At 41.7% G+C, this 15,275-nt stretch overlaps 1 protein-coding gene across 3 annotated transcripts in view; it reads right to left on the reverse strand.

Moving 5' to 3' along the window:
• The window catches only part of YEATS2 (YEATS domain containing 2), a 1,703,429-nt gene that overhangs the window by 179,757 nt on the left and 1,508,397 nt on the right, over positions 1 to 15,275 (reverse strand). For all 3 annotated transcript variants that reach the window (XM_044070010.1, XM_044070009.1, XM_044070008.1), the window contains 2 exons: positions 12,978 to 13,179; positions 1,765 to 1,991 (listed from right to left, as the gene is read on the reverse strand). In XM_044070010.1, the coding sequence (XP_043925945.1) occupies positions 1,765 to 1,991; positions 12,978 to 13,179 (429 nt within the window). The remainder of the gene's footprint in view (positions 1 to 1,764; positions 1,992 to 12,977; positions 13,180 to 15,275) is intronic.

The raw sequence follows: 15,275 nt of genomic DNA on the forward strand, positions 1-15,275 counted from the left end.
ACTGAAAGTGTTTGAGTAAGCAGCTGAAATGATTCTTTAGCTAAGACCTAAACATACCTTGGTATCCCCAAGTACAGGAAGAATATGCATGTCCACAGGCTCAGTATTAAGACAAAAATGTGATGTCCAAGGTACTAATGTTATCCCGATCCAGTCTCTAAACTTCAGTCCGGGTATGGTACATCAGCCACTGTATGAATCGCTTCCATGCTTTATCCCTGGAATTATGCGCCACCCAATCAACAAGGGCAGTAGCTAAAGAAATTAAATGCTGTTTTGTGCCAACTGCTGCAGTTGTGAACAATACTACTACAAGCTGCAATGCTGAAAATTTCACTTTGATTTCTCTCGATGTAAAGACACAAAGAGGTACAAGTATCACTGCTGACATCTATGACTCATGATTTATTTTAGTTCCTTTACTTAGACCTCATTATTCATTCATTTGGTTGTGTTCCATGTGTTTATGCACCCACCTGCATGAGCTGCATACAGCACTGTGCAAGCTGCTGCATGGCCATGCACCCACCTAATATCTATGAACTGACTTCACTCTGCATATTGCAGAGAACACTAAAAAAGGCCCTTGCATAGCACTCAAACTATGAATTCCATTCCTGCAGCTCTTAAAAACTTCTGAAGAATGTCCCAGACATCTGTTGCAGTATTACAGAGCAGATTCAAATAAAAAATAAATGCAAAGAATTATGACACCTTGCTCCTCTTGGTGTGAACTTTAAAAATATAGCATTGTCTTGAGTTAAAAAAATGAGAACCTCCTCTTCAGGTTGACCATTTTTTGTCAGCTGCTCATTCCAACTCCCACCCCACCCCATTCCACTAATGCCCAAACTGCTACTCAGACTCAGGCTGGCTTGACAGAAGTCAGAACTTTATCCCTCTATGCTACGAGCTGGACTCACAGCCACATTGATATGAAACCAGAGTTGACCATGAGCTAAAATATGGGCCCTCAAGGGGTCCAAACAGGACAAGTGAATCCATGCCCATAAAGAAGGAAGGGAAGACTTTAAAGCTATTGATAACAGTAGTAATGAAGATAATGATGCCAAGGTATCACTCGAACCTCTGAGTAGGCTCTAGATGAAGATCACACAGAAGAACCCCAGTCACTAGAAAATCTTTCTAGAAATCTAGAGTAGGACTCTTCTTTTCACACTCCCGCAGAAGGATTAACTGGCTTATTTGTGAGACTGTTGTTCTCCAAAAAGTAAAGAAGAAAGTGTATATTTGCTTTTATCACAAGGAGAAAAGGAAAACAAAAAACATTTTAGCCTGCTCTGGCAAAGGTTCAAGATAGCCAATTGATCATGCATGGTGGTCCTAGTGAAATCTTCATAGAAGACCACTCCAAATTTTTCTACATTCAGAAAGCTGCCATTAAAAGCCTTGCTCAACATTGTTTACCGTGGACAATGCACTTTGTGATAACCTAGAAAAGGGTAATGAAAAATTATAAAACAGTGCATAAAAATCTCTGCAAGATGACTTATCCTAAGCCTCATTTTTTTAAACTTGGTAGGCATCCTATATCCAAACATATGCTGATATGGTCACAGAACATTTTAAAATAAAATTAAAATCTTTGGTTTCACAACAACTACCCAAACACATTAAAACACCCTTTTCTTAAGAAGAAGCAAATGATTAGTGATACAGAACTGTTGCTACAGTTTTCACCACTACTGAGACTTGGTTTTGTAAACATGTTACAATGTACTTCTGCATGGTAGCATTTCTCACCTGCTGAACTGTTTCACGGACCATCTCAGCAGCTGGAGTAGCTCCAATATAGATCCTGGGTTCATCTTCTTCTTCTTCCTCTTCCTTCTTTATTTTAACTTTCACGGTCTCAACAACGTTAAGGATATCTACCTCCTCATCACTCTCAGGCTCTGATTTCATAAACCGATGCAGTTGTTCCAACTTCTGACAAATCTCCTCGGCTGTGCTATATGAGGACGGACACTCTATAAACGATTTAAAAAACAAACAACTGAAATGTATAAGGATACCTAACAAAGCGAAACTGGCTTGAGTACAAAAACATTGCATTGTAGAGTTCATTCCAAACTGGGCATAAACTGCAAAAATGTGGTTTTCTGAAACATGACATAATATAATGGCATTCTGTATCATCAACAAAGAACAGCAATGCTTGGAGTTATAAGTACAGTTAGATGACAGTACTTACCTCTTACTTGCCTCTTCACAAACAGAAACATGCAACGTTGTAAAACATTTCCTTACCAATGCCATGTAATGACAGGACTTTCTTTTTCACACAGTTCTGCTACCCAATGATCTTATACTACAGCAGTGCATAAATGGTTTTTTAAGATCCACCACAATAGAATCTCTTGTCTTGTCTTCTGCAAAATTGTCAGGCACTTTTCTGAAGATAGGATACTGACTTGAAGCTATTCCAAGAAAGGGAGTATCATGAATCCTAATACTCATGGGAATGAGCCTCTGGGGTTTTAGTTAAAAGCAATGTGCGGTGTGGGCACTTTGTCTTGTCTTAGCTAGACAATTTCTGGAGTGGGAAGATCAGATGGACCTTCCCTGATCTGTACTCTTAGCCCATGTTGACATGGGGGCTGAATTCAGGAAGGGAGTTCTTGACTCTGAGTACCCTGCTGTGTGACCAGATGACTGACATGCCAGATAGCCAGGAGCACAACCAAAGACATGGCAGTTTTCAAGGGTGTTCCTCCCTGATTTCGGAGTCCTCAAGTGGAGAAGACGACTAGTTAGGGGTTCAAACCCCCATCAGCCAAAGGTAAGCTGACAACTAGAAGGGTCCATGCAGGGAGGTGAGGATTTAATAATGAGCTTAAATTAAGGAAGTTTAGGACTGGACCTGGGCTCTGTGTGCCTGTACTTGAGATGATACTGCAACTTATGCCTCCAGCTGTGAGGGGTACCACATCACAGATCTCCATATGGACAGCTGTTGACAGCTGCTATCTCAGTGAAGAGAGCAATCAACCCTCTTTCAATGCCAAGTAACTGGGCTGAAACACGGCATTTGTGGCAGTTTTCAGTACTGTGTTCTTCCCTCAGACAGTACACAAGCAATGACACTGCACATCCTTGATAGTAATTGGAGAACAATATAAACAATTAAGATCGAGATATGAACTTAAGGAGATACCAAAAAATAGGTGGACACTCAGGTCAAGTGCTAATACATGGCTGGCAATATATGTCACAGCATGTCATCTGGGTGCACAGACACTATTGAATGTAGGGGTTTTCTGCAAATATGTCAAATTCCAGTAGGAATAAAAGGAAACATCCAACCTATGGTCCATTAAGGAGAGTTCTTGATGTAAAATTTAGTGATACCTACTGCATACAGTGGCACTTCAAGGAACAAAGGGGTTCCCCGAAAGAAGGGGGAGCTAAACAGAAAGGGGAAGTTAAGAAAATGAATCTCTTCCTGTTTCTTCATTGGAATTCTCTAGGGGAATTCATAATGGTTACTGCAAAGTGTACATGATGTGTACACTTTGTGGTAACCTTTTCAAATTCAAAGGCAGCTCTTATGCATAAAGATGTGCAACAAAGGGTCAGGGTACCTCCACAGCTGTGCTATATGCTAATAAAGCAGTTTGGAGGACAGGCACATGCTAATTAGCTATGTACTGTCTCACACAGAACCACGTCCAAGAAGACATCTATGCACTTAGTGATTCACAGCCGCTCCTACTATGTTTTTATAGTGAGCACAGCCAAAAGGCCAGGTTCAGCCATGGCAGTAGAAAGTAAATATCATGGAGTCTTGTGGTAAGACAGAGTTATGGAAGTGTATGCTCAAGAGCATGCAAAGGGCTGCACGTGTGAGAGTGTATGTGCACCTCCGTCTGCCTAGGAGGTAGCAGTTTGGTGGGGGGTAGAGGTGTGTGTGTCTGTATGTAGGTATATATATATATATATATATATATATATATATATATATATATATATATATATATATATATATATATATATATATATACACACACACATATATATATATATATATATATATATATATACATACATACATACATATACTGATGAATAGTTAAGTGTCAGTAAATGCCTTTGGAATGGGTGTGTTTGTAGTTGGGAAGGGGTGGCTGTCATGCTTCCACACAACCCTAGACTTATAAGCAGTGTCTGTAGCACTGGGTTTGGGGGGGGGGACTAAACACCAGGAACTACCCTAAAGACTTGTATTGTAACAGTACTTACAACAGTATGGGGATAGATGCAGTGGAGGTGGGGACAGTAGACATTAGGGATTACTCTAAAGACTTGTGCCATAATGGCAACTGCAACAGTACAGGGGGTGGATGGGAGAACAGCAGACACAAGAGATACACTCCTGCCTTAATGGTACTTAGTTATGGGGATTGGAGAGTGGGGGATCTACTAGATACCATAGACCCAAGGAGATGACATCAAATGTGGGACTACAACCTCTGTGATAGACTCCGGGGATGTTTAGAAACTCCAGAACTGGTACGGGGACTGTGCGAGTGTGTTTGTGTTTTAATGTGTATTTGTGTGTGCATATGAGTGTGTGACTTAGGGGTAAAGGATGCCTGTAATTACATGATGCGACTGCTGCAGACAAGAAACATGGGAAGTGCTGATCTGCAGTTTGTGTTAGTTGACTGTGATTCACAGACATGCAAATTAGCTGATGAGGTCTTTCCTCATTCAGGCTAACATGTCTATGAATCACAACATATCACATAATGTTGACAGGCCGTTTTTTTCTACAACCCTTAATGCATTGTAATAGGAGTGTACTGAATCCCTGGACTGATATTAAGTCCCTCTTCTAAAATCACCAAGAGTGAAATCCTTTACCCAGAAGACTGTTATAAGCCAGTTCACTGCAAAGCACCTCAGAAACTGTTCAATAGATCGGAAGATTTTTTTTTTAACCTGGTAAGTCACACCAACCTCTTTTCAGAGGTAAATCAAGATCTTTATCAAGTCTGCAAATGAAGACTAAGGCCATGAAACCCAGGATTATAGGAAGAAGTTCATCAACAGGTAACAGCTATAACCCTCTAGGTATAACTCCAACAATGTCTCAAGGATCCTTTGCTGCAATTTCAACAACAATGCCTGATGCAATCTTAGCTTCCCCCCAAAAGAAAAGGGTTCAGAAGATAATATCTGACAGGGATCGGCTAAATTCTCAAGGAATAGTGACAGTGAAAAACTAGTATGACCTGACAAGGAACTGAATGAAGAAATATTAACTTTGACAGATTCTTCAGTTAGACAGTTAATGTAGCATGACCACCCTGTATCAGGATCATCCTACAACGTTCTCAGGAAGAAGAAATAGTGCGGTGGGGTACTGCCTATTCTGCCAATAAGGGCTGTTTGTCAGCAGAGAAGTATCAAGGAACCCTGATAACCCAGTGGTTGCTGGTGAAATGAAAGAAAGGTGGACAGCCACAGGAAGCAAATTAATGCGTGGGATTACATTACAGCAGGCCAGAAACCACTCAACTGTGATCACACAGCAGCTGAGCACACTCACTTTCATTCACACTCTGCCTCAGTAGCTGCTCACATTTCTGACTGTACAAATCTCAGATGTAAGAATGTGATAAAAAATATATAATAATGGTCACTGTAATATATTTCAGCTTCTTTTACTCAATCTCACATACATATCCTGCCAAGCCACAACAAGAGTTTAACTGGGATCAAATGAAAACAGAGGTCAGTCAATTTCTTCCAAAGGCGGTCTTTGTGCCCACCAATTACAGAAATTTTATTACGGTGTAAACCAGATATCTTGCTTTAATCAAATGAATAAGTATATAAGCAATGGTCACAATAATGTACTTCATCTCACTGCTGCCAAACACAGATGTGCTCATCAATTACAGCCACTTTAATAACTAAGTACACCTCAAAACTCTGACTGTGATCAAATGACTAAATAGATAAATAATGACCGTAGTAATGCAATTCAGATTCTGCTGTCAAGACGCATGTAGTGCAACCCACTAGCTTGCATGTGTGCATGAGTGTACACACACACACACGCGTAATACACAATTACAGCTATCTTATTGACTTTGTACATTTCATCCATCCAACTATGATAAATGAATGAATAAATACATCAATAATGGCCATAGTAAGGTATTTCAGATTATTGACACATACACTGCAGCTCACTTCAATCCACCATTTTCATGTAAGACTATGCAAACATAAACATGCCCAATTAAAGCCACTTTGCTGTGTACACCTCAGATGTCACTGAATGAAAAAATACATACATTGTGATGACAAAATGCATTTCAGACTGTTTTCATATGTATTAAGTGAAACCCATTACAACCTCCAAACATACAGATATATACAACAATACAGACACTTAACAGACTGTGTTCACCTCAAGGCAGCTGCAACAAACGAATGAACAGATACATAAAGTGGTCACCGTAACGTACTTCATCCTTCTTTGAGTCAGGCACATACACTGCACTAGAGATATGCCTATTCAATTACAGACAGTTTAATGACTCTGTACAAATTAGATGTCTGAGATCAACTAAATAAATGGCAACAGAAAAGTATTTAAGCTCACTGATGCCTGTCACATGCAGTGCGGCCCACAGCAGCCGCCCTGCACATGCACGTACAAGTACATAAAATATTAAATGTATAAATGTGTGTGTGCATATATGTATTACACACACACACACACACACACACACACACACACACACACACACACACACACACACGCAATGAACTACATGCTGGCTGGCAGTGGCACCACTGAACAGAAGAATGCAAAAAATGGATTTTTCCCCTGCACTCTCTCATGTTTATTGCCATCCACAACTTAGGTTCATAGGTTCATACTAGGCTATCTGTCCTAGGGCATTTACAAGCCTAGCCAGTGTGTGTTTGGCTTTCGCTACCCCTTGGAATGAGTTTACTGTGCCCTTTTTAAGGTTATGTTTACTGTGCCTCTGTCTAGTAGTGACACAGAAGTGATCCCCGGGGTAAACCTACGATCTCCCATCCACTCGTCAAGATTTTTCTTGAAGAGAGTCAGTGAGGGGCTCTGCCTAACATGGACTGGGATTCTATTCCAGAGTGAAGGGAGCCTCTGGGTTATGAATCTGTCCCTCCAGCATGTCCTATTTATTTCTGTGCTGAGGTTCAAGTCACACGATCGCGTAGCTCTAAGAGATTTGGATTTTCTGAGGTGGAGCATGTCCATTAATTCAGGGTTGGACATGGCTTTGTACGTCGGGCATAGACCGCCTCTGAGTAGGCGGTATGCAACTGAGTACAGCTGGAGTTTCTTTAGCCGAACAGCATATGGCATCTGTTTGAGTCCCTTGATCCTCTTAGTGAGGTACTTTTGGGGTCTTTCTAGTTGCTGTAGATGTCGGGTAAGGTACAACACAAATGGGGCATTGTACTCAATTATGGGCCTGATGAGGGATGAGTAAAGGGGCACAATGACCTCCCTTGATCTAGATGTGAATCCTTTCATGATAAGGTGGGCTATATAGAAGGTCTTCCTAACCACTTCGGCAATGTGGTTGTCAAAGGAGAGGTTACTATCAACTTGGGTCCCCAGGTCCCTAATTACTTCTTCTGTACTTAATGGATTACCTCCTATGTGGTAATTTGTGGGCACTTTGTTTTTGCCAAAGGGTATAACTATACACTTTTTGGCGTTTAGTTTAAGGCCATGGCTCTGGCACCAGTTATCCGTCTCTATGAGACCCTTTTGGAGGATGCTTGTGTCAGCTGGAGAGTCAATTATGGCGCCCAGTTTGCAGTCATCTGCAAACTTGGTCAGCCACAGTCCTCCCGTGTTAGCATGTACCTCAGAAAAATATATTCCGAATAAGAGAGGTCCCAGGACTGAGCCCTGTGGGAAGCCACTTGTAACTGGTTTAGAGTCTGACATGGTTCCAGCAATTCTGACCATGTGGGTTCTGTCCTTGAGCCAGTTTGCAACCCATCTTATGACATAGGGGTTTATATTTAGGCTGGAGAGTTTGTCTACGATGCTCGAGTGGGGTATTGTGTCAAAGGCTTTTGCGAGGTCTAGGTAGGCTGTGTGGACCACCTTACCCTAATCAATGGCCTTGATGACTGTTTGAAAGAAATCTACCAGGTTCAGGAGGCAGGATCTGCCCTTGACAAAGCCGAATTGGGTAGGATCCAGTGTCTGTAGGTCCCCAATGTCTTTGTTTATGAGCTCCATAATGATCCTCTCCATAGCTTTGCAGACCAGGCTAGTCAGGCTTATGGGGCGGTAGTTTCCAGGGTCCGTAGAGACGCCTCTTTTGAGGAGTGGGACCACTGTTGCTGTACGCCATTCTTTGGGTACATATCCTGTAGTAAGGCTAAGATTGAATAGCAGCTTTATGTGAGAGTATAGCTCTTCTTGGAGTTCATGTAGCACGCAGCCCGGGACACCGTCCGGTCCCATTGATGCTGTGTTTTTTGCTTTGGAGAGGGAGGCTCTCACCTGGGCATCTGAGATGTCAGGGAGGCAACACTCTGCTGGGATAGATATTTGTCCTTTTGGGGGGGGGGGGGGAGAAGTTTGCACTGAACCTGTCTGCCAGGATGTTGGCAATGTCTGAGGGTTCAGTGTATTTTTTGTTATTATGGACTAACTCTGAGCATATCTGGGAGTTGCCACCAAGGTTTCTAACACAACTAAAGAAAGCCTTATGATTATCTTTTGTTGCTTGTGCAATTTTTCTCTCGAAAGTGACCTTGGATGTTTTTATGAGTGATCGTAGTTTTTTGCTAGTACTGATCAGAGATGTCTTCCCTTTTAGGGATTTTGCTCCATCATGTAGTAGCTTCCTCCTTCTGTTGTATAGCTTATTTATGGCTGGGGTCCACCAGACAGGACGCCTGCCTTTGGGGGAATGGGTCTTGGTTTTATTTGGGATTGCATGATCCAAGCATTCCTGAAGGTGTCCATAGAATGCGTTTATAAAGGATTCAGCAGATAGGGCCGTTGTTTCCACTGGCCTGGGGGCCTTGAAGGATTCCACTTTGGTTTTAAGAAGTGTGAAGTTAGCTTTTGAGAAGTTCTTCACTGTGGTCTTTTGTGCTGGGGGTGGAGGCGGGATGTGGATTTCTAGTGAGATTAATTTATGGTCCGATCTTACCAATGAGGGGTATACTTCTGGTATGGAACATTGTGTCCCCATGTTGGTGATGATCAGATCTAGTATGTTTTCCCCTCTTGTGGGAGTGGTGACCAATTGTTCCATAGCATTTGAGTTTACGAATTCTAGGAACCTCTGGGCTAGGGTGTTGGGGCTTGAGTAATGCTCCCAGTCTATGTTTGGATAGTTGAAGTCCCCCAATATGATGGTGTTTGGAGAGACCTTCAAATTCTCCAGTGTCTTCAGGAAGGCCGAGTGGGGTTCCTGAGTTTGACAGGGTGGTCTGTAGCATGCTACAAACAGAAAGGCAGTTTTGCCCACTATTAGTTGCACATGGATGGTCTCCGATGCTTCGTGCAATGCCACTAACCTGGAGGTGTGGGTGTCCTTGATGAATATGGATACTCCCCCTCCTTTTGTGGTTCGGTCTGAGTTTTGGGGCTGAAAAGCATGATAGGAGGTATAACCTGGTAGTGCTGGGGTGCTCTCGGGGGCCTTGAACCAGGTTTCTGTCACTGCACAGACATCGATGTTCTCCATACTAAGGAGGGCTTCGAGAGCGTGCATCTTGAGGTTTAGATTTCTGGCGTTGAGCAGCATTATCGTTAGTTTCTTTCTACTTGTATTGTTTAAGGAGGTGGGTTTGTCTTTTGAGCCTTGCCTAAAAAAGGCACTATGGGGGTTGCAAGAGCCTTTGCCAATATCCGAAAGCCCAGGGGTGACAGGTGCAAGCCGTCCCTTGCGAAGCAACGTGGCTTGTCGAGCATGTCATCCCAGGCAGACAGATACTGGATCCCCTTTGAATGACACCAGTACTTAAGCCAATTGTTGAAATTGATCATTTTGTCTTTATACTGAGGCATCATTCTTGGTGAGGGTAAGATGCTGCTCAAGGTCAGGGTCATACCGGCCTGGGCTACATGATCAGAGAGCTCCTCTATGTCTCTTTTCATGTAGTCCAGGGAGGTATCTCTCAGGTCATTCACACCAGCATGGACAATGACTGAGTCATACTTGTACTTGCTTTGGAGTGACCTGAGTGCTTGTGTTATGTGGCGAATTCTAGCGCCCGACAGGCAGCTCACTGTGACCTTTTCTTTGTTCAGCCTGGTGAGCGGGACATCAGTGTGTCTGACTATAGAGTCACCTATTACAAGTGTATCAGGTATGTTGTTGAGCCTTAAGGGCTGTGGCTGTTTGGCACACTGACTTTATGAGCTATGTGTTGCCTGCATTTTGTTTTGGGGTAGCGGTCGCTTGGGTGTCTGCTTTGGAGGTCTCTGCTGTTTTGGCAGATTTTTATTTAGAGCCTCCGAGTATGTTTTTGTGTGTTTATGTGTTTGGTCTGCAGTTGTGGTAGGACTATGTGAGACTGGATTTGTGGTGTGTGTGGTTACCTTCCCCTCCTGACTGGTTACGCTAGTACTGGGTCGAGAGAGCTCAGCCTCCAGTTTGGCTATATGGTTGCATCTCTCACATATATTTGTACTTGTTGGGAGGAGGAGAGGGTTGTCTGTGTACATGAGGCAGTTGTAACATTGCCTCAAGATTCCCAGATTCACCAGCTGGAGTGGAGAGGAAACCAGTAACTGACCTTTGGACATGCTAGAATAGTATAGGGAACTCCTTTGCAACTGAATCAGAAAGGACCAATAGGGGATAAAGTACTCAAGGGGAGTACATGAGGATGTAGTGCTTATTTAGATTATTGATTAGATTAACTGCTACTCTTTCACTTTGTTTCAGACTGCTTAAGACACCAGTCAGCAACCTCAGATTCAGCCAATAGGAAATGTGTGTTTGTTGCTTTGTCTAGCAGCCCAACCAACCCCGCCTACCTCTGAAGTTTTATTTCTGTCCTCCCAAAACGGCAGGAGAAACTGTAATAAGGTGCAACTGCTTTACTCTCTATAAGAGGGTATGCCTAAATGTATGGCTGTTTAGGAAACGAGCCATATAAGTAAGACAGTTTTTTTTTAGCAGAAATCAGAACTCTGACCTTGTATAAGCATTAATTATGTTCAAGTAAAAAAACTGGGAAGTCAGCTATTTAAGATAAAACAAATGAATAATAATATATATATATATATATATATATATATATATATATATATCTTAAAAGCTTTTTTCTTCCATTTGTATGGACTGAGGTACAACAACCAGAACAACTGGTTGCCCAAAGACTTGCAAATGATTTATAGCATTTGTCTAAAATTATTTCTGGGTTTGTCAAAGAGTCTTGACATAAAAATATGAGAACGCTGCCTGGAAATCCTTTAGGGAGCTCTTATTTCAAGAGAGATAAAAGAAGATCCATAAAGACCTAGAAATCAATGTCAGACTGCACAAAGCAAGAAACAGACCTGCTGAATGGGAATGTATTGAATAAGATGAGAAGTTCCAAAGCGCAAAAAAGTTTCTCCATATATAGTGCAGTATTTTAAGTACACCAAATACTTTATGTGATGCAATTATTAAAAAAAATGAAAAAGCACTGCTTGCTAGGGCTGGTGGGCTTGGCTTTAAAGCATTTCTATGCCAGTTGTAAACAGTATGTAAACAATAATTTTTCTTTAACAGCAAACAGGTAATGATATGTATTAGAGGGCAAATTTTTCATTGCTGGGGTAATTATGAGAAATTATGTAATTTCATCTTGCAAAAAATGTTTTCTTAACCATGTACCAGATTGACTAGATTTGTAAGGGAGAGGTTCACCATCCTCGATTAGAGATCAAGTGTATACTGCTGGTGTGCCTCATTTGCAGGTGAGTCCTCATGACTTTTGTATCTAGTATATTTTACCCACTACAGTATACAATACACACAACACCTGCAAAAGTCTAAATGACTCCTGAAAATAACATTTTCTACTCAGCTGGGTTATCTTCAGTGTAAATGAGACATCAAGTAAAAGTGATGGCAAAAAACTGACTGTTTGTGTGTGATAAAGCAATAAAGATGCAATGAAGGCATATCTCAAAAGACAAAGTTAAGGATGGGCACAATATAAAAGACAGTGGCTGTCAACCAATCTCAGACCAGACACAGGTCACCTCTTAGAAGTCTGTAGGATACAGAGTATAGTTACAGGGCTATGAGTTGTCCATATAGGACATGCTGTTTACGGCTTATATCCTTTTAGTAAGGTATCTCCGTGGGCATTCCAGTTGTATGTGTCTGGACAGCCACATGCCAAAGTTGCCATTACATTCCATGACTGGCCTAATGAGGGCTGAGTAGAGGGGGGCACTGACATTACTAAATCTAGACGTAATCCCTTTTATAGGCTGTGCCATATAGAAGGACTTTGTCACAACAGGCACATGTTGACCAATCTCAGTGTTCACTACAACTCCTGTAGAGCTGTGGCTTACTGTAAAACGTTTCACTTTCAAAGCTGGAAAGAGCAAGTGCACAAGAAAGGAAAAACTCCAAGCAGCAGGCTGCTCTTGGTGGGAAAGTATCGGCAGCAGTCCTCCATAGCTATGTGGGTGCAGGATGGATTACTGAGTCACCTTAGGAAATTTGAATACGACTGGAAAATGGAAAAAATCACTCTTGATTCAAACAATTGCTGCACAGGTGTAATACCAGGTGATACTATTTTCTAGTACCAAAATAAGCTTCACTGGGGCAACAGGAAAATTGTGATAGGCTACTCAGTTGTCTGCTGGACTGCAAACAGTAAATACCTATGAACCTGTGAACAAGTACATGTTACACAGCAGCAAAATAAAATCACAGAGACACATGCAGACTTACCTGGTTCACTGTCAATCTGCGTCAGAATGTCTTCTAATGACTCCATGTCATTCCTCACTGCTTCAAGGTCTGGAGGAGTGTAGCCACGCTGGCGACACCACTGGACAATGTGTTTGGTTTTAAGAAAACTTACATCTGTAAATCGTGGACACTTCTCTACAACACCAAGAAGAATTCTTCTGACGGTCACTGCACGTTGCCACTAAAGAAAAACAATTGGGACAATGAAATATATAGCTAATGTTTCAGCCTGTCACAGATACAAACAGACATTGGGTATACAAAATCTGTGATTCACTCAAGTCAAAGCTGCTAAAACAAAGTGAGAGAAGTAAACATATTTCACTGAAATTCTTATACATGTAATTTCTGAACTGGGATAGAAAAAAACATTATTACAATTTTGGATTTTCTACAGTTATAAATTATTTCTGGTCTTAAGTATTTAAGGCATTAATTCACACCATGCAGTTGTTACTCGGTAAACCTCTATTCTTTTAGCAAAAAGCTTTACAACCACAATCTGAGCTTGAATATTACAGAAAACAAATACAGATTATATGGAACCCTTTAAAAACTCTGTAAAGCCCCGCACACAGAGCTATTTACCACAACACACAGAACAGGCGATGGATACATATCATTCCGACAAGTATCTGGGAATATGGCTAGACCTAGCACTGAATTTCCTACACTATATCCAAATCACTAAATCAAAAGTCAACAAAGTGCTATTCTAGGCCATGAAAATCCCACACTTTTTATCATCTACAGTTAGTGCAGCCACAGGGAAAGGAGTGCCACTTCCTCAGCTTGAATATGGCCTTCCCACAGTTGCATCTGCTGCCCATAAAAACCATACGACTTAGCTTTTCCAATATACTTTTAAAATGCTTTAGTATTTCACTTGCTCAGTGGTGCAGCGGTTAGCATTGCTGCCTCACAGCAAGAGGTTTTCCAGTTCGATTCTCCGCTGGGGTGCCTTCTGTGCAGAGTCTGCATGTCCTCCCTGTGGTCGTGTGGGTTTCCTCCAGGTGCTCCGGTTTCCTCCCACATCCCAAAGCTGTAGGTGGATTGGACACTCCAAATTGGCCCTAGGTGTGAGTGTGTGCATGCATGTGCCTTCTGTGGAAGGTCGGGTGCCGGGCTGGCACCTCGGCACCGTAAAACTCCACTGCCAATCATGAGCGGACAGGTGATCCGCTGTGGCGACCCCTAACCGGAAAAAGCCAAAAGAAGAAGAAGATAGAACATCTGTAGGTTCATTAACCTTTCAGCTAAATGAGAACATCACTGCACTACTTTAGAAAAAGCCAAGTCTACCCATATCAGAAAGGGCAACATTCCTCATGGGTTCACTGGTCTTTAAACTGTTAAAACAAAACTTTCCATTTATTTCAAGTAGGTTCTATGAATGGCAACCTCCTAACTATAGATTAAAAGCATTAGCAGCATTCACTTCCCACTTACAGGCCCCATAAATTACCTTATCCAGCATCAACCATAGTTCCTCTCTTATTGCACCAAAAATCGGGGGGGGGGTCTATTTCCAACAAAACAACATCCTATCAATCTTTTAAAACGTTGAGACATGAGCTAAGAAGCAAACTTTTTAAAACCAGCACACTGAAAGCTATTCCAAAACAGCATAAGTACACAATAGACTCTTCAGGTATTCATTCTACTGACTCCAACAAGCTCTTCAATCCCACCTACTCTATTCAACCAACTCCAGTCTCCTCCTCCTACAATTCTTTGCCTCTTCAAACATATGCACTCTGTTCTTCCCTCCCCTCCCTCATTTTCCAGTATCTCAACATCTATCTCTCACCCACACTGCAACTTAATCTCTATCCGACGAACAACCTTTTAAATCAAGTAGTCCTGATTTCAATGCTTTACTTTTACTGCTGCTTTCATTACTGCAATCTTCTACATACTACATTTAGCCACCATTGTAATGTATAACCTGTAACTTATTTCAACACACTAAGTAAAAAAATAAATTGTACCTAAATATACTTACTATGCCTCTGTTTCTGATGTTCCAGCCTCCCTTTTTCCTGCTAATTCCCACTTTGTATCTCAGCTATGCTGTGATGTCATATGTGGGTGCCGCAGTCCGACAATTACAAAGAAAACAAAGCACTTTGCAGTTAATGTTCAAGGTGATGCAATACCCTGACTCCATGTGCAAAAAATGGAAAAAAAGGGGTTGTGGAAGAATGGATGGATGCAGACTACTTACTTATATCAGTACCCAATTCTTTCCTTTATAACACTGCTTTCCAACAGGCA

This window comes from Protopterus annectens, chromosome 4.part1, assembly GCF_019279795.1.
Source record: "Protopterus annectens isolate FY-2018-M chromosome 4.part1, PAN1.0, whole genome shotgun sequence".
NCBI classification, from domain to species: domain Eukaryota; kingdom Metazoa; phylum Chordata; order Ceratodontiformes; family Protopteridae; genus Protopterus; species Protopterus annectens.